Source organism: Nothobranchius furzeri, chromosome 18, assembly GCF_043380555.1.
Source record: "Nothobranchius furzeri strain GRZ-AD chromosome 18, NfurGRZ-RIMD1, whole genome shotgun sequence".
Taxonomy (NCBI): domain Eukaryota; kingdom Metazoa; phylum Chordata; class Actinopteri; order Cyprinodontiformes; family Nothobranchiidae; genus Nothobranchius; species Nothobranchius furzeri.
In genome coordinates, this window is record NC_091758.1 from 37293039 (window position 1) to 37313944 (window position 20906).

Below are 20906 nucleotides of genomic sequence, written 5' to 3' on the forward strand. Positions count from 1 at the left end.
AAGGGTTAATATTTCATTCTAACAAGGACATTCACTCAGCATTCAGTAGTTTCAGAAATATTCTTGGAAATAATTAACAGCAAGTGTTGATAAATTGATGATTTTGATAGGCTGTCTATCCAATTGGACTGCTTCCAAGAAACCTCCCCTTGGAGATTGTCATGAGCCATAAGAGATGCCTTTCACTTTGATTATTTTTTCTTATTTGGTACTCACCAAGCAGGTCCTGGCTTCACTAAACAGCTGTTGTCCCTTATTCAAAAGGCTGGAAGCCACAGAAAAATCTGCAGCTCCAAGTGCAGAAAAGTAGGACCTACAGTTGCTTTCCTGGACATCCTGGATTCTGTTAAAATGCATTGAAAAAAGTGAGAAAATCAGAACGCTAGTGTTCACTCTTTAAATCAGAAGCACCTTGGATTCGGTACACACTTACCTGAAGTATAGAAGCATGTCTGAAGGATAATCTATGAAGTTCTGATCGAGGTCTTCTTCAATCAGGTTGTACATGCAGGTCAGCTGTAGGTCATGTGACAATAAACAATGTTATACAAGTGAAATGAAAACACAGATATTTATAAACCGGGGGATAGTTATAACTCCAATGCCTGAGGCTTATGGTCCTTTGATACCCAGTGTGGTCTGACATTTTATTCATTTATTTGCTAAAAAAAGGAGTAGGACAGAAACTAATGCAAACAAAAAGGAAGAATGTTATCATATTTTTTCACGTAAAACCTATTAGAGCTAGAAAGGCCCAAAGGTTATTGTGACCTATGGATGGAGGCAACACGTTAAGCCAAGCTAACTTTATTTGTAAAATCTTTTTAAACAGCCAATGCTAAGCAAAGAGCTAGGCACAAAGGCATAACAAATATGGCAGGATGTACTCTGCTTAGGAATGTCCATCCAGGCAATTAACAAAAAAATATGTTCAGTTGCAGCTACAATGTGTGGGCTCTGTAGGATGTAAGATGGCTGAGCTCTTAACTTTGCCTGTTTTATCTGGCTGTTGGTTGGTCTTGTGGAGAGGTCCTATCAATGTCAGTTCAGCACAGAGAGGAGTTCAGACATTTTGTGTTTTATGTGAACCAGAGTCTTTATGAAAAAACTAAATTAGGCTGTCAGCAAATGTCGGCAAAATGGTTTATCAAATAAAAGTGGAATTTACCTGTGGCTCTGTCAGTTCCACCTTGCTCCTTCCGGTCCTCGGCCTACAAGCACGAATTAGCTGCTTGATTTTAGTTTTTGGCACTTTCTGGACTGATGTGCATGTGAACCCTTGCAGCACAGATGTAGAGAGCCTAACAGGAAAGCCAAATAATTAATTATTGGCTTAGGTAAAAACGGAAACCAAAAACAAACAATTTCCATAAGAATTTGTTGCAAGACTAGTTCACTTACTGCTCAGTGTCAAAATCACTTTCAACCAAAGTCCCAAGGAACATAGTGGCCTGAAAATTAAGGAGAGATAAACGTTCTTAGCCAAAGTGTAGTTCAAATTTAAGTGAAACATGGTATCAGCATCACGCTCTAATTTATTCTTCATGTACAGTAACAGCAGAGTACTTACTTGATCTTTTGTCCACGACTTTTTGTTTATCACACTGATGTTTGGACTCCCCTCAGAAAACACCAGCTGGGACGGTGGGATCTTAGTTGCTAAGGCATCTGGGACATTCTGCACCACTTCAGTTAGTCTTGTGTCCACAGAAATGATCTGCAGAGTAGTCAAATTCATGTCATTGCTATTCTTCTGCTAAAAGGAGTTGAGGCTGTTATCAAAGTAATCATGTTCTCATGTTGGATTCAGATTTTTTGTCCTATTTTTTTTTTTTCTATTATAACAGGCACACTTTATACCTTTGTGACAAATGTCTCCTGGAGAAGCTCTGGAGCTTGTAGCATGCTGGAAACAAAAGCTGGGTTCCTGGAGGCGTGGAGAAGTTCAGAAGCTGGGATTTTCTCCAGCAAAGCTGAGGGTACCCCAACAACAAGAGTGCCGAGCGACTCCAGAACAGCTGCACTGTTGATCTGTCAATTCCATTTTCATCCATTAGAACCTTATCCTTTAAAGTGCAAACTATTGGTGCGTTCCTTCATTTACTGACACATTTCTAAATACACATTTCATTAGTCAAGTTAGACCCTGCTTCACAGCTTCTACCTGGTAGCCTGAGGAGGTTATGCTTTGGATTATGATGTTGGCCTGGTCCTGGCCCCAGGTTGTCACTGAACCCAAAGTGGACAACGAGGAAATCAGCACCGTTGGAGGTACTGAAGTGATCTGAGTGTTGCTCAGGCCTGAAGCAGCTCCCCCAAGTGTAACAAAGATTTCCTCTGTGATGGTCTTGATGTTGGATGCCAAAACAGCAAATGCCTATGAAGTACAATTTAAAAGCATTGTGAAAATTGCTGATTACACATCTATGGCAGAGCAATCACTTTTCTTAGCAAAGAGTTAGCGAGGAGGTTTGTGGATGCTTCAGTGTCAGGAGACTATCACTTCCAAAGATAATGGAGCCAATCGCTGAGCAGAACTTTTATACTCAGGTGAAGTTCTGTCTAGGAACACTTTGAGGCTAGTACCTGAGGGTCCTCGATTCCATTGCAAAATTCATTCCTCATGTCCAGGATGGCCATGGTGTTTGCTTCATTTAGCGACATATACACAGCACTCGGGATGTCAGTTGAGCACAACAAAACACCCGAAAGCCTAGATGGAGAAAGACACATTTATCTTTATGCATATTCATTTTTCTACGTAGTTTTGACAGAAGATGTGTCTTTGGTTCAGTTGTCATAGCAGTATTTGTATTTGTATTTGTATCCCGCGCTGGGTACTTACTTGAACAGGCTGAAGCTTGGGTTGACTGTAAACAGCTGAGTGATGTAGTAATTTCTTACATCTACAGCAATTGTCGAGTTGTTGAAAAGCTCCAGATTAGCTTGGTCTTCCCAAAACACCTCAGCCTTTATACACAAGTGCATAGTAAAACAAGAGGTAAGCACCAACACGTTTCACCACGTTAAGGGTCGTGGTTTTGTGAAAATAACTTATAAAACCAAGGGCAAAATAAGGTAAGAATTAAATTGTGTCAATGTACCTTGCACTTTGCTTAACAGAGTATTTGAAATGAATTTATAACCAGTTTCTTTGAAGCCTTGTAACAAACAATTGAACATCATTGGCTACAAGGATACTCTATATCATTGATTAGAAAGAAAAAAAATAGATTTCTGCTGCTCCTTGTGTCAGCTCTTGGTAGGATTATGGTTTGAGGGATGTTTGAACAGCTTTGCAAATATATTTGAAACTGGGAAGTGACTTGTTAACTTTTGTCCTGTGTTGGAGTATAAACTTTCAAAAGTGTTAAATTAAAGATGATGTGAACACAAACCTGGGATGTGGAGATAAAGCTGGTGAGGTCATTCAGAGTGATAAATTTCACAAAGCTTCCAATATAGTTGAAAAACCAGGAGGTAGAGTTGAGTTCTGGGTCGCTGGGATTGTAGCATCTGGCTCCAGAGCCTGTGGAGAAAGAAATGGCTATTTAGCATAATCAGTAAAAGGGTTTCTTCTTTTATATTTTATAGCCATAATCATGTCTGATGACAACATAATTTGTCACACATCTATCCAACATTGCACTAATAATAATAAAAACATATATATATCATACCAGTGCTCAAGTAGCTCCTTATGGTGTTGTACACATCCTCCGGTCCAAATTCTGTACTGTTGTATGTGAAATTGTTTCCCATATAAAACACCCTATTGAAAGAAAAAGATCATGTAAACTGAGTTACACCTTCAATCCTTCTGTTTAATTTGATCACTCTGTGAAGAGAAAGACTCACAGTTTTTGGAAGGCCTGACATGAGGCGCTCTGCACTTCGATGGGGCTGATGAGGTTCCTTGTGAGGAATCTCAGGTAGTTCTTCAACAGTACATCAAACCACAAATTCACCTCAGATGTCACGTTGCTACTCAGAGCCATTTTCCAAACACAAGGGAGGATCATCTTCTTCATCTCATCAGAAACAACTTCCTAAAGGGGTCGTAGAAACAAAACACACCATCAACTGACATAGATCATCATGTGCAAGAAACTCAATGAGATGTGGATAATTGTATATTTGTCTTCATTTCTTTAGGTGAGATACATACAGTTTGTAGGAAGGCAACAGTGTAGCTGTAGTTGCTGTACATGGCACAGAAAGCTGAAATGGTGACATCGGACATGGTAGAAGCAGGTGTTGAATCGGTTCCAGGGCTAGTTGTAGAATCTGGTGATGCTGTTCCAGAAGCACTAGTTGCAGTGTTGTCTGTTGCGGGTTGTGCAGTTGTAGGGTATGTCCTGCTGTTGATGAGGCCCACACCCAGTGTGTCCAACTCTGACTGAGTCTGCATGTTCACCCAGGTCTGAATCACAGTATCGTTCTCAAACAACTTCAGATCTTGAAGCTGGTCACCCATGAGGCCTTGGACATTGGTCACAGTCAAAGTCTGTGTGTTCAAAGGGAAATGAAATTAATCATAGACTTGTTCTAGATTTTTTTTACAATTAACGACATTTCAAAAATATGGTCACAATTGATTTTAAGTCCAACACAGATCCATAGGATTGTGAGTGCAACTTTGGGCTTTATGATAAACTATGAACATAAAAAGTCCAAGAGAAGCACAGTGTACCTTCTTACTATGTCACTCAAGTGTATTTCACAGAGGCCACCTAAAACTCATTTCCATTTACTGCAGCTACAGTATTGTTGCCAGCCAGTTTTTACTGTGACAGTGCCGTCCTTTTTACACATGTATACTTACAGTTATCACATTAATATCCAGACTCCTGAAAATATTGATGTCCATGCTGATGTTCTGTGTTGATAATGCAACAATGTCACTCAACGGCGCACCACCTATCATCATCATAGAAAAAAAAACATTTAATTAGGAAAACAGTTGATTTCCTTATAGCTAGAAATACAAGAGCAATGTTTTCTTACCTAAGTAGCTCTTAATAACATTGTAAAAGTCAGTGGAGTGGGCACGATAAGAGCTGAATGAGGTGCTGCTGATGTCATACAGGATTCTCTTCTGCTCAGCCGAACATGTAGCCACATTCAGAAAGTTGGCATCACTGACAAAATAAACAAACAAAGTGTCCCTCACTGTTACATCATAGTATTTCAGAAAGGATTTTCGGACCTGTACGGAGCTGTTTCAAGATGCAGAGCCATGCCTTTTCAAGGTTTCTATGGCAGAATGTTGTGAGCTGGGGTGCTTTAGCCACTTTGACTAAACTATAGACAAGGTCAGCCATGTGGAGGGAGCTCAAAGTAGAGCACCTGCACCCCATCAGAAGGAGTGAGTTGCAGTAGGCCATGCATCCAATTGGACTGCTTCCAAGAAACCTCCCCTTGGAGAGTGTCATGAGCCAATGGGGAGAGACCTCGGAGCAGAGCCAGAACTTTCTGGCAGGATTTTATATTGTATCTGGTTTGGAAGTACCTCGGGACCTCTCAGGAGGAATTGGAAAAGGTTACTAGGCAGTGGGATGTCTGGGTTTCCCTCCTACACCAGTTACTTTGCAACCAAACTTGGATTTATAAAAGAAAATATTGAATGTATACATGCTGGCACCAACCTGATACTGTTTGCTGTGATGGTGGTCAGTGTACTGAGGTCCAATGAACATACGTTGGAGCCAATAATGTTCAGCTCAGTGCTACCCAGGGAGTTTCCAGATGTTTGCAGGTATTTAGTGATGATTTCTTTGCTCTAAACATGAAACACATCAAGTAACTAAATTATTCTTTGCTCTAAACATGAAACACATCAAGTAACTAAATTATACACATGCACAAGTAGGAGTAACTTAAATGTTTTTGTATTTTTTATTCAGTTCAATCATTTTACCTGTGCCGTTTCCCAGGTTCCATCTTCAGTTTTCATAAGAGCTGCCAAGGTGTCAATCGTAGTGATGTTCCAGTTAGAGATGTCAGAATGTGTTGCCACACGAGACACCGAACCAAGTAGCTGGACTTGCTGTTCAGAGACTCCAGATGGGTATGCCTGGAAGTACACAACATGTAACAATGCACCTAAGTACTGAACTGGAACTAAAATCCCAAGTACATAAACAATATTGGGCATATTTGTCAAATCCAGATTGATTAAACAACTTCCATGTCAGTATAAACCCTGACTTTGTTTATCCAGTTCTTTGGAGTATGGCTCTCAGGTCATCAAACACATTTTGTTGCCAAATATCCCCTCCTTACCTTGTTGAGTTTCTTCAGAATAATCTTCTGGAAGTCATTGTCATCCACTTTGGAGCAGATGGTAAAGAGGTTTTCTTTCAGAGCAGGAATGTCCAGGCAGAGGTCAAACTGAGTCAGATCGTAGCCAAATGGGAAGGCGGGGTCGCTAACAGTCACCTGGGTGATGCTGCCTGCTGTGCAGACTTTAAAAATATGAAACAGCTTGTGAGAGCACTGTAAAGGCCAAGACCGAAGAAAATAGCTCTTTTTTTCTTTGGTACAATTTCACAAGACAACAATTTTCCAGATGAAATTATTGTACATAGATTTTTAATAGAATTTCCTTGAAAGCCATTGTATGTTAGAGCATTTACACACTGCTTGAGCTTAATGTTAAGTTAGCGAGTTCTTTATATGTGCCATTCTCCCAAGCATGTACTGACAGATCGTTTTTATTAGTTTGACTTGGCGTCAGAATGTCTGTTATAAAACATCTTAATTGATAAAAATTGTCCCAATTCAGTTTGACAACTGGGATGACTCAAGTGCATGTAGTCGAATTGAAAGAGTTTACCTTCTGCTGGTGGTGTTGCAGGACTGATCTGCTTAAACAGATTCTCGAGCTTTGTCTTCTGAGTGTTTTCTTTCCTTAGTTTTGCCACAAAGCCCTTGAGGAACTGCATTCTTATTGTCTGCAAAAGAAAAAATAAAGAAAAATTAACTAGTTATAGGAAAATGATTTTTCATCCAAAGAGACAAAAGTAAGTTTCTTTAGTTTGAGAGATGTCAGTTTATTATCATTAAACCAAAAACCTATGAAGAAAGAAAGGATAAAAGGAAGACATACAGTTGTGAATGTGCTCCAGATGTTTATTGTGAAGTACAGAGGAAGAATCCCAAGGTCTTCTAGTGTTTGCTGGTTCCAGGTGGCAACAGTTCTAATGATTCAAGGCACAGTCATAAGAAATTTGGACCAACACTTTGCTAAAACAAAACAGGGCATCAATTTGAAACATTTGGTTTCGTACCCGTATTGGGTTTCCCCAGATAGCAACAGAGTCTCCATAGCAGCTACTTGGTTTTCAGAAAGGTCCGTGCAGGCTTTGAGGTTTTCCAGGATCGAAGGATCAGAGTTCTGGATGTAAGAACTGTTCAGAGTGCAGACCATGTTCCCCAAAACGTCCAAATGGTCTCTGCTCAAGCTCAACCCATTTATACCCTATAGAGGTGAAAACAAGTTGTTTTTGCGCAACTTTTTCATGCAATTAATATTTCATTCTAACAAGGACATTCACTCAGCATTCAGTAGTTTCAGAAATATTCTTGGAAATAATTAACAGCAAGTGTTGATAAATTGATGATTTTGATAGGCTGTCTATCCAATTGGACTGCTTCCAAGAAACCTCCCCTTGGAGAGTGTCATGAGCCATAAGAGATGCCTTTCACTTTGATTATTTTTTCTTATTTGGTACTCACCAAGCAGGTCCTGGCTTCACTAAACAGCTGTTGTCCCTTATTCAAAAGGCTGGAAGCCACAGAAAAATCTGCAGCTCCAAGTGCAGAAAAGTAGGACCTACAGTTGCTTTCCTGGACATCCTGGATTCTGTTAAAATGCATTGAAAAAAGTGAGAAAATCAGAGCACTAGTGTTCACTCTTTAAATCAGAAGCACCTTGGATTCGGTACACACTTACCTGAAGTATAGAAGCATGTCTGAAGGATAATCTATGAAGTTCTGATCGAGGTCTTCTTCAATCAGGTTGTACATGCAGGTCAGCTGTAGGTCATGTGACAATAAACAATGTTATACAAGTGAAATGAAAACACAGATATTTATAAACCGGGGGATAGTTATAACTCCAATGCCTGAGGCTTATGGTCCTTTGATACCCAGTGTGGTCTGACATTTTATTCATTTATTTGCTAAAAAAAAGGAGTAGGACAGAAACTAATGCAAACAAAAAGGAAGAATGTTATCATATTTATTCACGTAAAACCTATTAGAGCTAGAAAGGCCCAAAGGTTATTGTGACCTATGGATGGAGGCAACACGTTAAGCCAAGCTAACTTTATTTGTAAAATCTTTTTAAACAGCCAATGCTAAGCAAAGAGCTAGGCACAAAGGCATAACAAATATGGCAGGATGTACTCTGCTTAGGAATGTCCATCCAGGCAATTAACAAAAAAATATGTTCAGTTGCAGCTACAATGTGGGCTCTGTAGGATGTAAGATGGCTGAGCTCTTAACTTTGCCTGTTTTATCTGGCTGTTGGTTGGTCTTGTGGAGAGGTCCTATCAATGTCAGTTCAGCACAGAGAGGAGTTCAGACATTTTGTGTTTTATGTGAACCAGAGTCTTTATGAAAAAACTAAATTAGGCTGTCAGCAAATGTCGTCAAAATGGTTTATCAAATAAAAGTGGAATTTACCTGTGGCTCTGTCAGTTCCACCTTGCTCCTTCCGGTCCTCGGCCTACAAGCATGAATTTGCTGCTTGATTTTAGTTTTTGGCACTTTCTGGACTGATGTGCATGTGAACCCTTGCAGCACAGATGTAGAGAGCCTAACAGGAAAGCCAAATAATTAATTATTGGCTTAGGTAAAAACGGAAACCAAAAACAAACAATTTCCATAAGAATTTGTTGCAAGACTAGTTCACTTACTGCTCAGTGTCAAAATCACTTTCAACCAAAGTCCCAAGGAACATAGTGGCCTGAAAATTAAGGAGAGATAAACGTTCTTAGCCAAAGTGTAGTTCAAATTTAAGTGAAACATGGTATCAGCATCACGCGCTAATTTATTCTTCATGTACAGTAACAGCAAAGTACTTACTTGATCTTTTGTCCACGACTTTTTGTTTATCACACTGATGTTTGGACTCCCCTCAGAAAACACCAGCTGGGACGGTGGGATCTTAGTTGCTAAGGCATCTGGGACATTCTGCACCACTTCAGTTAGTCTTGTGTCCACAGAAATGATCTGCAGAGTAGTCAAATTCATGTCATTGCTATTCTTCTGCTAAAAGGAGTTGAGTCTGTTATCAAAGTAATCATGTTCTCATGTTGGATTCAGATTTTTTGTCCTATTTTTTTTTTTCTATTATAACAGGCACACTTTATACCTTTGTGACAAATGTCTCCTGGAGAAGCTCTGGAGCTTGTAGCATGCTGGAAACAAAAGCTGGGTTCCTGGAGGCGTGGAGAAGTTCAGAAGCTGGGATTTTCTCCAGCAAAGCTGAGGGTACCCCAACAACAAGAGTGCCGAGCGACTCCAGAACAGCTGCGCTGTTGATCTGTCAATTCCATTTTCATCCATTAGAACCTTATCCTTTAAACTGCAAACTATTGGTGCGTTCCTTCATTTACTGACACATTTCTAAATACACATTTCATTAGTCAAGTTAGACCCTGCTTCACAGCTTCTACCTGGTAGCCTGAGGAGGTTATGCTTTGGATTATGATGTTGGCCTTGTCCTGGCCCCAGGTTGTCACTGAACCCAAAGTGGACAACGAGGAAATCAGCACCGTTGGAGGTACTGAAGTGATCTGAGTGTTGCTCAGGCCTGAAGCAGCTCCCCCAAGTGTAACAAAGATTTCCTCTGTGATGGTCTTGATGTTGGATGCCAAAACAGCAAATGCCTATGAAGTACAATTTAAAAGCATTGTGAAAATTGCTGATTACACATCTATGGCAGAGCAATCACTTTTCTTAGCAAAGAGTTAGCGAGGAGGTTTGTGGATGCTTCAGTGTCAGGAGAGTATCACTTCCAAAGATAATGGAGCCAATCGCTGAGCAGAACTTTTATACTCAGGTGAAGTTCTGTCTAGGAACACTTTGAGGCTAGTACCTGAGGGTCCTCGATTCCATTGCAAAATTCATTCCTCATGTCCAGGATGGCCATGGTGTTAGCTTCATTTAGCGACATATACACAGCACTCGGGATGTCAGTTGAGCACAACAAAACACCCGAAAGCCTAGATGGAGAAAGACACATTTATCTTTATGCATATTCATTTTTCTACGTAGTTTTGACAGAAGATGTGTCTTTGGTTCAGTTGTCATAGCAGTATTTGTATTTGTATTTGTATCCCGCGCTGGGTACTTACTTGAACAGGCTGAAGCTTGGGTTGACTGTAAACAGCTGAGTGATGTAGTAATTTCTTACATCTACAGCAATTGTCGAGTTGTTGAAAAGCTCCAGATTAGCTTGGTCTTCCCAAAACACCTCAGCCTTTATACACAAGTGCATAGTAAAACAAGAGGTAAGCACCGACACGTTTCACCACGTTAAGGGTCGTGGTTTTGTGAAAATAACTTATAAAACCAAGGGCAAAATAAGGTAAGAATTAAATTGTGTCAATGTACCTTGCACTTTGCTTAACAGAGTATTTGAAATGAATTCATAACCAGTTTCTTTGAAGCCTTGTAACAAACAATTGAACATCATTGGCTACAAGGATACTCTATATCATTGATTAGAAAGAAAAAAAATAGATTTCTGCTGCTCCTTGTGTCAGCTCTTGGAAGGATTATGGTTTGAGGGATGTTTGAACAGCTTTGCAAATAGATTTGAAACTGGGAAGTGACTTGTTAACTTTTGTCCTGTGTTGGAGTATAAACTTTCAAAAGTGTTATATTAAAGATGATGTGAACACAAACCTGGGATGTGGAGATAAAGCTGGTGAGGTCATTCAGAGTGATAAATTTCACAAAGCTTCCAATATAGTTGAAAAACCAGGAGGTAGAGTTGAGTTCTGGGTCACTGGGATTGTAGCATCTGGCTCCAGAGCCTGTGGAGAAAGAAATGGCTATTTAGCATAATCAGTAAAAGGGTTTCTTCTTTTATATTTTATAGCCATAATCATGTCTGATGAAAACATAATTTGTCACACATCTATCCAACATTGCACTAATAATAATAAAAACATATATATATCATACCAGTGCTCAAGTAGCTCCTTATGGTGTTGTACACATCCTCCGGTCCAAATTCTTTACTGTTGTATGTGAAATTGTTTCCCATATAAAACACCCTATTGAAAGAAAAAGATCTTGTAAACTGAGTTACACCTTCAATCCTTCTGTTTAATTTGATCACTCTGTGAAGAGAAAGACTCACAGTTTTTGGAAGGCCTGACATGAGGCGCTCTGCACTTCGATGGGGCTGATGAGGTTCCTTGTGAGGAATCTCAGGTAGTTCTTCAACAGTACATCAAACCACAAATTCACCTCAGATGTCACGTTGCTACTCAGAGCCATTTTCCAAACACAAGGGAGGATCATCTTCTTCATCTCATCAGAAACAACTTCCTAAAGGGGTCGTAGAAACAAAACACACCATCAACTGACATAGATCATCATGTGTAAGAAACTCAATGAGATGTGGATAATTGTATATTTGTCTTCATTTCTTTAGCTGAGATACATACAGTTTGTAGGAAGGCAACAGTGTAGCTGTAGTTGCTGTACATGGCACAGAAAGCTGAAATGGTGACATCGGACATGGTAGAAGCAGGTGTTGAATTGGTTCCAGGGCTAGTTGTAGAATCTGGTGATGCTGTTCCAGAAGCACTAGTTGCAGTGTTGTCTGTTGCGGGTTGTGCAGTTGTAGGGTATGTCCTGCTGTTGATGAGGCCCACACCCAGTGTGTCCAACTCTGACTGAGTCTGCATGTTCACCCAGGTCTGAATCACAGTATCGTTCTCAAACAACTTCAGATCTTGAAGCTGGTCACCCATGAGGCCTTGGACATTGGTCACAGTCAAAGTCTGTGTGTTCAAAGGGAAATGAAATTAATCATAGACTTGTTCTAGATTTTTTTTACAATTAACGACATTTCAAAAATATGGTCACAATTGATTTTAAGTCCAACACAGATCCATAGGATTGTGAGTGCAACTTTGGGCTTTATGATAAACTATGAACATAAAAAGTCCAAGAGAAGCACAGTGTACCTTCTTACTATGTCACTCAAGTGTATTTCACAGAGGCCACCTAAAACTCATTTCCATTTACTGCAGCTACAGTATTGTTGCCAGACAGTTTTTACTGTGACAGTGCCGTCCTTTTTACACATGTATACTTACAGTTATCACATTAATATCCAGACTCCTGAAAATATTGATGTCCATGCTGATGTTCTGTGTTGATAATGCAACAATGTCACTCAACGGCGCACCACCTATCATCATCATAGAAAAAAAAACATTTAATTAGGAAAACAGTTGATTTCCTTATAGCTAGAAATACAAGAGCAATGTTTTCTTACCTAAGTAGCTCTTAATAACATTGTAAAAGTCAGTGGAGTGGGCACGATAAGAGCTGAATGAGGTGCTGCTGATGTCATACAGGATTCTCTTCTGCTCAGCCGAACATGTAGCCACATTCAGAAAGTTGGCATCACTGACAAAATAAACAAACAAAGTGTCCCTCACTGTTACATCATAGTATTTCAGAAAGGATTTTCGGACCTGTACGGAGCTGTTTCAAGATGCAGAGCCATGCCTTTTCAAGGTTTCTATGGCAGAATGTTGTGAGCTGGGGTGCTTTAGCCACTTTGACTAAACTATAGACAAGGTCAGCCATGTGGAGGGAGCTCAAAGTAGAGCACCTGCACCCCATCAGAAGGAGTGAGTTGCAGTAGGCCATGCATCCAATTGGACTGCTTCCAAGAAACCTCCCCTTGGAGAGTGTCATGAGCCAATGGGGAGAGACCTCGGAGCAGAGCCAGAACTTTCTGGCAGGATTTTATATTGTATCTGGTTTGGAAGTACCTTGGGACCTCTCAGGAGGAATTGGAAAAGGTTACTAGGCAGTGGGATGTCTGGGTTTCCCTCCTACACCAGTTACTTTGCAACCAAACTTGGATTTATAAAAGAAAATATTGAATGTATACATGCTGGCACCAACCTGATACTGTTTGCTGTGATGGTGGTCAGTGTACTGAGGTCCAATGAACATACGTTGGAGCCAATAATGTTCAGCTCAGTGCTACCCAGGGAGTTTCCAGATGTTTGCAGGTATTTAGTGATGATTTCTTTGCTCTAAACATGAAACACATCAAGTAACTAAATTATTCTTTGCTCTAAACATGAAACACATCAAGTAACTAAATTATACACATGCACAAGTAGGAGTAACTTAAATGTTTTTGTATTTTTTTTCAGTTCAATCATTTTACCTGTGCCGTTTCCCAGGTTCCATCTTCAGTTTTCATAAGAGCTGCCAAGGTGTCAATCGTAGTGATGTTCCATTTAGAGATGTCAGAATGTGTTGCCACACGAGACACCGAACCAAGTAGCTGGACTTGCTGTTCAGAGACTCCAGATGGGTATGCCTGGAAGTACACAACATGTAACAATGCACCTAAGTACTGAACTGGAACTAAAATCCCAAGTACATAAACAATATTGGGCATATTTGTCAAATCCAGATTGATTAAACAACTTCCATGTCAGTATAAACCCTGACTTTGTTTATCCAGTTCTTTGGAGTATGGCTCTCAGGTCATCAAACACATTTTGTTGCCAAATATCCCCTCCTTACCTTGTTGAGTTTCTTCAGAATAATCTTCTGGAAGTCATTGTCATCCACTTTGGAGCAGATGGTAAAGAGGTTTTCTTTCAGAGCAGGAATGTCCAGGCAGAGGTCAAACTGAGTCAGATCGTAGCCAAATGGGAAGGCGGGGTCGCTAACAGTCACCTGGGTGATGCTGCCTGCTGTGCAGACTTTAAAAATATGAAACAGCTTGTGAGAGCACTGTAAAGGCCAAGACCGAAGAAAATAGCTCTTTTTTTCTTTGGTACAATTTCACAAGACAACAATTTTCCAGATGAAATTATTGTACATAGATTTTTAATAGAATTTCCTTGAAAGCCATTGTATGTTAGAGCATTTACACACTGCTTGAGCTTAATGTTAAGTTAGCGAGTTCTTTATATGTGCCATTCTCCCAAGCATGTACTGACAGATCGTTTTTATTAGTTTGACTTGGCGTCAGAATGTCTGTTATAAAACATCTTAATTGATAAAAATTGTCCCAATTCAGTTTGACAACTGGGATGACTCAAGTGCATGTAGTCGAATTGAAAGAGTTTACCTTCTGCTGGTGGTGTTGCAGGACTGATCTGCTTAAACAGATTCTCGAGCTTTGTCTTCTGAGTGTTTTCTTTCCTTAGTTTTGCCACAAAGCCCTTGAGGAACTGCATTCTTATTGTCTGCAAAAGAAAAAATAAAGAAAAATTAACTAGTTATAGGAAAATGATTTTTCATCCAAAGAGACAAAAGTAAGTTTCTTTAGTTTGAGAGATGTCAGTTTATTATCATTAAACCAAAAACCTATGAAGAAAGAAAGGATAAAAGGAAGACATACAGTTGTGAATGTGCTCCAGCTGTTTATTGTGAAGTACAGAGGAAGAATCCCAAGGTCTTCTAGTGTTTGCTGGTTCCAGGTGGCAACAGTTCTAATGATTCAAGGCACAGTCATAAGAAATTTGGACCAACACTTTGCTAAAACAAAACAGGGCATCAATTTGAAACATTTGGTTTCGTACCCGTATTGGGTTTCCCCAGATAGCAACAGAGTCTCCATAGCAGCTACTTGGTTTTCAGAAAGGTCCGTGCAGGCTTTGAGGTTTTCCAGGATCAAAGGATCAGAGTTCTGGATGTAAGAACTGTTCAGAGTGCAGACCATGTTCCCCAAAACGTCCAAATGGTCTCTGCTCAAGCTCAACCCAGTTATACCCTATAGAGGTGAAAACAAGTTGTTTTTGCGCAACTTTTTCATGCAATTAATATTTCATTCTAACAAGGACATTCACTCAGCATTCAGTAGTTTCAGAAATATTCTTGGAAATAATTAACAGCAAGTGTTGATAAATTGATGATTTTGATAGGCTGTCTATCCAATTGGACTGCTTCCAAGAAACCTCCCCTTGGAGATTGTCATGAGCCATAAGAGATGCCTTTCACTTTGATTATTTTTTCTTATTTGGTACTCACCAAGCAGGTCCTGGCTTCACTAAACAGCTGTTGTCCCTTATTCAAAAGGCTGGAAGCCACAGAAAAATCTGCAGCTCCAAGTGCAGAAAAGTAGGACCTACAGTTGCTTTCCTGGACATCCTGGATTCTGTTAAAATGCATTGAAAAAAGTGAGAAAATCAGAACGCTAGTGTTCACTCTTTAAATCAGAAGCACCTTGGATTCGGTACACACTTACCTGAAGTATAGAAGCATGTCTGAAGGATAATCTATGAAGTTCTGATCGAGGTCTTCTTCAATCAGGTTGTACATGCAGGTCAGCTGTAGGTCATGTGACAATAAACAATGTTATACAAGTGAAATGAAAACACAGATATTTATAAACCGGGGGATAGTTATAACTCCAATGCCTGAGGCTTATGGTCCTTTGATACCCAGTGTGGTCTGACATTTTATTCATTTATTTGCTAAAAAAAGGAGTAGGACAGAAACTAATGCAAACAAAAAGGAAGAATGTTATCATATTTTTTCACGTAAAACCTATTAGAGCTAGAAAGGCCCAAAGGTTATTGTGACCTATGGATGGAGGCAACACGTTAAGCCAAGCTAACTTTATTTGTAAAATCTTTTTAAACAGCCAATGCTAAGCAAAGAGCTAGGCACAAAGGCATAACAAATATGGCAGGATGTACTCTGCTTAGGAATGTCCATCCAGGCAATTAACAAAAAAATATGTTCAGTTGCAGCTACAATGTGGGCTCTGTAGGATGTAAGATGGCTGAGCTCTTAACTTTGCCTGTTTTATCTGGCTGTTGGTTGGTCTTGTGGAGAGGTCCTATCAATGTCAGTTCAGCACAGAGAGGAGTTCAGACATTTTGTGTTTTATGTGAACCAGAGTCTTTATGAAAAAACTAAATTAGGCTGTCAGCAAATGTCGGCAAAATGGTTTATCAAATAAAAGTGGAATTTACCTGTGGCTCTGTCAGTTCCACCTTGCTCCTTCCGGTCCTCGGCCTACAAGCACGAATTAGCTGCTTGATTTTAGTTTTTGGCACTTTCTGGACTGATGTGCATGTGAACCCTTGCAGCACAGATGTAGAGAGCCTAACAGGAAAGCCAAATAATTAATTATTGGCTTAGGTAAAAACGGAAACCAAAAACAAACAATTTCCATAAGAATTTGTTGCAAGACTAGTTCACTTACTGCTCAGTGTCAAAATCACTTTCAACCAAAGTCCCAAGGAACATAGTGGCCTGAAAATTAAGGAGAGATAAACGTTCTTAGCCAAAGTGTAGTTCAAATTTAAGTGAAACATGGTATCAGCATCACGCTCTAATTTATTCTTCATGTACAGTAACAGCAAAGTACTTACTTGATCTTTTGTCCACGACTTTTTGTTTATCACACTGATGTTTGGACTCCCCTCAGAAAACACCAGCTGGGACGGTGGGATCTTAGTTGCTAAGGCATCTGGGACATTCTGCACCACTTCAGTTAGTCTTGTGTCCACAGAAATGATCTGCAGAGTAGTCAAATTCATGTCATTGCTATTCTTCTGCTAAAAGGAGTTGAGGCTGTTATCAAAGTAATCATGTTCTCATGTTGGATTCAGATTTTTTGTCCTATTTTTTTTTTCTATTATAACAGGCACACTTTATACCTTTGTGACAAATGTCTCCTGGAGAAGCTCTGGAGCTTGTAGCATGCTGGAAACAAAAGCTGGGTTCCTGGAGGCGTGGAGAAGTTCAGAAGCTGGGATTTTCTCCAGCAAAGCTGAGGGTACCCCAACAACAAGAGTGCCGAGCGACTCCAGAACAGCTGCGCTGTTGATCTGTCAATTCCATTTTAATCCATTAGAACCTTTCCTTTAAACTGCAAACTATTGGTGCGTTCCTTCATTTACTGACACATTTCTAAATACACATTTCATTAGTCAAGTTAGACCCTGCTTCACAGCTTCTACCTGGTAGCCTGAGGAGGTTATGCTTTGGATTATGATGTTGGCCTGGTCCTGGCCCCAGGTTGTCACTGAACCCAAAGTGGACAACGAGGAAATCAGCACCGTTGGAGGTACTGAAGTGATCTGAGTGTTGCTCAGGCCTGAAGCAGCTCCCCCAAGTGTAACAAAGATTTCCTCTGTGATGGTCTTGATGTTGGATGCCAAAACAGCAAATGCCTATGAAGTACAATTTAAAAGCATTGTGAAAATTGCTGATTACACATCTATGGCAGAGCAATCACTTTTCTTAGCAAAGAGTTAGCAAGGAGGTTTGTGGATGCTTCAGTGTCAGGAGAGTATCACTTCCAAAGTTAATGGAGCCAATCGCTGAGCAGAACTTTTATACTCAGGTGAAGTTCTGTGTAGGAACACTTTGAGGCAAGTACCTGAGGGTCCTCGATTCCATTGCAAAATTCATTCCTCATGTCCAGGATGGCCATGGTGTTAGCTTCATTTAGAGACATATACACAGCACTCGGGATATCAGTTGAGCACAACAAAACACCCGAAAGCCTAGATGGAGAAAGACACATTTATCTTTATGCATATTCATTTTTCTACGTAGTTTTGACAGAAGATGTGTCTTTGGTTCAGTTGTCATAGCAGTATTTGTATTTGTATTTGTATCCAGCGCTGGGTACTTACTTGAACAGGCTGAAGCTTGGGTTGACTGTAAACAGCTGAGTGATGTAGTAATTTCTTACATCTACAGCAAGTGTCGAGTTGTTGAAAAGCTCCAGATTAGCTTGGTCTTCCCAAAACACCTCAGCCTTTATACACAAGTGCATAGTAAAACAAGAGGTAAGCACCAACACGTTTCACCACGTTAAGGGTCGTGGTTTTGTGAAAATAACTGATAAAACCAAGGGCAAAATAAGGTAAGAATTAAATTGTGTCAATGTACCTTGCACTTTGCTTAACAGAGTATTTGAAATGAATTTATAACCAGTTTCTTTGAAGCCTTGTAACAAACAATTGAACATCATTGGCTACAAGGATACTCTATCATTGATTAGAAAAAAAAATTGATTTCTGCTGCCCCTTGTGTCAGCTCTTGGAAGGATTATGGTTTGAGGGATGTCTGAACAGTTTTGCAAATAGATTTGAAACTGGGAAGTGACTTGTTAACTTTTGTCCTGTGTTGGAGTATAAACTTTCAAAAGTGTTATATTAAAGATGATGTGAACACAAACCTGGGATGTGGAGATAAAGCTGGTGAGGTCATTCAGAGTGATAAATTTCACAAAGCTTCCAATATAGTTGAAAAACCAGGAGGTAGAGTTGAGTTCTGGGTCGCTGGGATTGTAGCATCTGGCTCCAGAGCCTGTGGAGAAAGAAATGGCTATTTAGCATCATCAGTAAAAGGGTTTCTTCTTTTATATTTTATAGCCATAATCATGTCTGATGACAACATAATTTGTCACACATCTATCCAACATTGCACTAATAATAATAAAAACATATATATATCATACCAGTGCTCAAGTAGCTCCTTATGGTGTTGTACACATCCTCCGGTCCAAATTCTGTACTGTTGTATGTGAAATTGTTTCCCATATAAAACACCCTATTGAAAGAAAAAGATCATGTAAACTGAGTTACACCTTCAATCCTTCTGTTTAATTTGATCACTCTGTGAAGAGAAAGACTCACAGTTTTTGGAAGGCCTGACATGAGGCGCTCTGCACTTCGATGGGGCTGATGAGGTTCCTTGTGAGGAATCTCAGGTAGTTCTTCAACAGTACATCAAACCACAAATTCACCTCAGATGTCACGTTGCTACTCAGAGCCATTTTCCAAACACAAGGGAGGATCATCTTCTTCATCTCATCAGAAACAACTTCCTAAAGGGGTCGTAGAAACAAAACACACCATCAACTGACATAGATCATCATGTGTAAGAAACTCAATGAGATGTGGATAATTGTATATTTGTCTTCATTTCTTTAGCTGAGATACATACAGTTTGTAGGAAGGCAACAGTGTAGCTGTAGTTGCTGTACATGGCACAGAAAGCTGAAATGGTGACATCGGACATGGTAGAAGCAGGTGTTGAATCGGTTCCAGGGCTAGTTGTAGAATCTGGTGATGCTGTTCCAGAAGCACTAGTTGCAGTGTTGTCTGTTGCGGGTTGTGCAGTTGTAGGGTATGTCCTGCTGTTGATGAGGCCCACACCCAGTGTGTCCAACTCTGACTGAGTCTGCATGTTCACCCAGGTCTGAATCACAGTATCGTTCTCAAACAACTTCAGATCTTGAAGCTGGTCACCCATGAGGCCTTGGACATTGGTCACAGTCAAAGTCTGTGTGTTCAAAGGGAAATGAAATTAATCATAGACTTGTTCTAGATTTTTTTTACAATTAACGACATTTCAAAAATATGGTCACAATTGATTTAAGTCCAACACAGATCCATAGGATTGTGAGTGCAACTTTGGGCTTTATGATAAACTATGAACATAAAAAGTCCAAGAGAAGCACAGTGTACCTTCTTACTATGTCACTCAAGTGTATTTCACAGAGGCCACCTAAAACTCATTTCCATTTACTGCAGCTACAGTATTGTTGCCAGCCAGTTTTTACTGTGACAGTGCCGTCCTTTTTACACATGTATACTTACAGTTATCACATTAATATCCAGACTCCTGAAAATATTGATGTCCATGCTGATGTTCTGTGTTGATAATGCAACAATGTCACTCAACGGCGCACCACCTATCATCATCATAGAAAAAAAAATTTAATTAGGAAAACAGTTGATTTCCTTATAGCTAGAAATACAAGAGCAATGTTTTCTTACCTAAGTAGCTCTTAATAACATTGTAAAAGTCAGTGGAGTGGGCACGATAAGAGCTGAATGAGGTGCTGCTGATGTCATACAGGATTCTCTTCTGCTCAGCCGAACATGTAGCCACATTCAGAAAGTTGGCATCACTGACAAAATAAACAAACAAAGTGTCCCTCACTGTTACATCATAGTATTTCAGAAAGGATTTTCGGACCTGTACGGAGCTGTTTCAAGATGCAGAGCCATGCCTTTTCAAGGTTTCTATGGCAGAATGTTGTGAGCTGGGGTGCTTTAGCCACTTTGACTAAACTATAGACAAGGTCAGCCATGTGGAGGGAGCTCAAAGTAGAGCACCTGCACCCCATCAGAAGGAGTGAGTTGCAGTAGGCCATGCATCCAATTGGACTGCTTCCAAGAAACCTCCCCTTGGAGAGTGTCATGAGCCAATGGGGAGAGACCTCGGAGCAGAGCCAGAACTTTCTGGCAGGATTTTATATTGTATCTGGTTTGGAAGTACCTTGGGACCTCTCAGGAGGAATTGGAAAAGGTTACTAGGCAGTGGGATGTCTGGGTTTCCCTCCTACACCAGTTACTTTGCAACCAAACTTGGATTTATAAAAGAAAATATTGAATGTATACATGCTGGCACCAACCTGATACTGTTTGCTGTGATGGTGGTCAGTGTACTGAGGTCCAATGAACATACGTTGGAGCCAATAATGTTCAGCTCAGTGCTACCCAGGGAGTTTCCAGATGTTTGCAGGTATTTAGTGATGATTTCTTTGCTCTAAACATGAAACACATCAAGTAACTAAATTATTCTTTGCTCTAAACATGAAACACATCAAGTAACTAAATTATACACATGCACAAGTAGGA

General features: G+C 40.0%; 2 protein-coding genes across 2 annotated transcripts in view; both read right to left on the reverse strand.

Moving 5' to 3' along the window:
- The window catches only part of LOC139063842 (uncharacterized), a 28061-nt gene extending 13403 nt beyond the window's left edge, over positions 1–14658 (reverse strand). Inside the window, exons 1-41 of the mRNA XM_070546741.1 lie at positions 14633–14658; positions 14360–14477; positions 13807–13988; positions 13442–13597; positions 13171–13304; positions 12530–12663; positions 12348–12442; positions 11691–12029; positions 11381–11571; positions 11203–11294; positions 10921–11051; positions 10368–10492; positions 10109–10235; positions 9687–9899; positions 9383–9553; positions 9094–9240; positions 8925–8974; positions 8692–8824; positions 7958–8040; positions 7741–7867; positions 7293–7483; positions 7112–7202; positions 6839–6956; positions 6286–6467; positions 5921–6076; positions 5649–5782; positions 5008–5141; positions 4826–4920; positions 4169–4507; positions 3859–4049; positions 3681–3772; positions 3399–3529; positions 2846–2970; positions 2587–2713; positions 2165–2377; positions 1861–2031; positions 1571–1717; positions 1402–1451; positions 1169–1301; positions 434–516; positions 217–343 (exon numbers count right to left, since the gene is read on the reverse strand). Of these exons, the coding sequence (XP_070402842.1) occupies positions 217–343; positions 434–516; positions 1169–1301; positions 1402–1451; positions 1571–1717; positions 1861–2031; positions 2165–2377; positions 2587–2713; positions 2846–2970; positions 3399–3529; positions 3681–3772; positions 3859–4049; positions 4169–4507; positions 4826–4920; positions 5008–5141; positions 5649–5782; positions 5921–6076; positions 6286–6467; positions 6839–6956; positions 7112–7202; positions 7293–7483; positions 7741–7867; positions 7958–8040; positions 8692–8824; positions 8925–8974; positions 9094–9240; positions 9383–9553; positions 9687–9899; positions 10109–10235; positions 10368–10492; positions 10921–11051; positions 11203–11294; positions 11381–11571; positions 11691–12029; positions 12348–12442; positions 12530–12663; positions 13171–13304; positions 13442–13597; positions 13807–13988; positions 14360–14468 (5769 nt within the window). The 5' untranslated portion in view covers positions 14469–14477; positions 14633–14658. The remainder of the gene's footprint in view (positions 1–216; positions 344–433; positions 517–1168; positions 1302–1401; positions 1452–1570; positions 1718–1860; positions 2032–2164; positions 2378–2586; positions 2714–2845; positions 2971–3398; positions 3530–3680; positions 3773–3858; positions 4050–4168; positions 4508–4825; positions 4921–5007; positions 5142–5648; positions 5783–5920; positions 6077–6285; positions 6468–6838; positions 6957–7111; positions 7203–7292; positions 7484–7740; positions 7868–7957; positions 8041–8691; positions 8825–8924; positions 8975–9093; positions 9241–9382; positions 9554–9686; positions 9900–10108; positions 10236–10367; positions 10493–10920; positions 11052–11202; positions 11295–11380; positions 11572–11690; positions 12030–12347; positions 12443–12529; positions 12664–13170; positions 13305–13441; positions 13598–13806; positions 13989–14359; positions 14478–14632) is intronic.
- On the reverse strand, positions 14501–20872 carry LOC139063871 (otoancorin-like). Its single transcript, XM_070546790.1, has 18 exons — positions 20862–20872; positions 20681–20812; positions 20040–20173; positions 19860–19954; positions 19204–19542; positions 18894–19084; positions 18716–18807; positions 18434–18564; positions 17886–18010; positions 17627–17753; positions 17205–17417; positions 16902–17072; positions 16614–16760; positions 16445–16494; positions 16212–16344; positions 15479–15561; positions 15262–15388; positions 14501–15004 (listed from the first exon to the last, which is right to left on the reverse strand). Exons 1-18 carry the CDS (start codon positions 20870–20872, stop codon positions 14732–14734), a joined length of 2574 nt encoding a protein of 857 aa, XP_070402891.1. The 3' UTR covers positions 14501–14731.
- Positions 20873–20906: the final 34 nt, after the last annotated feature.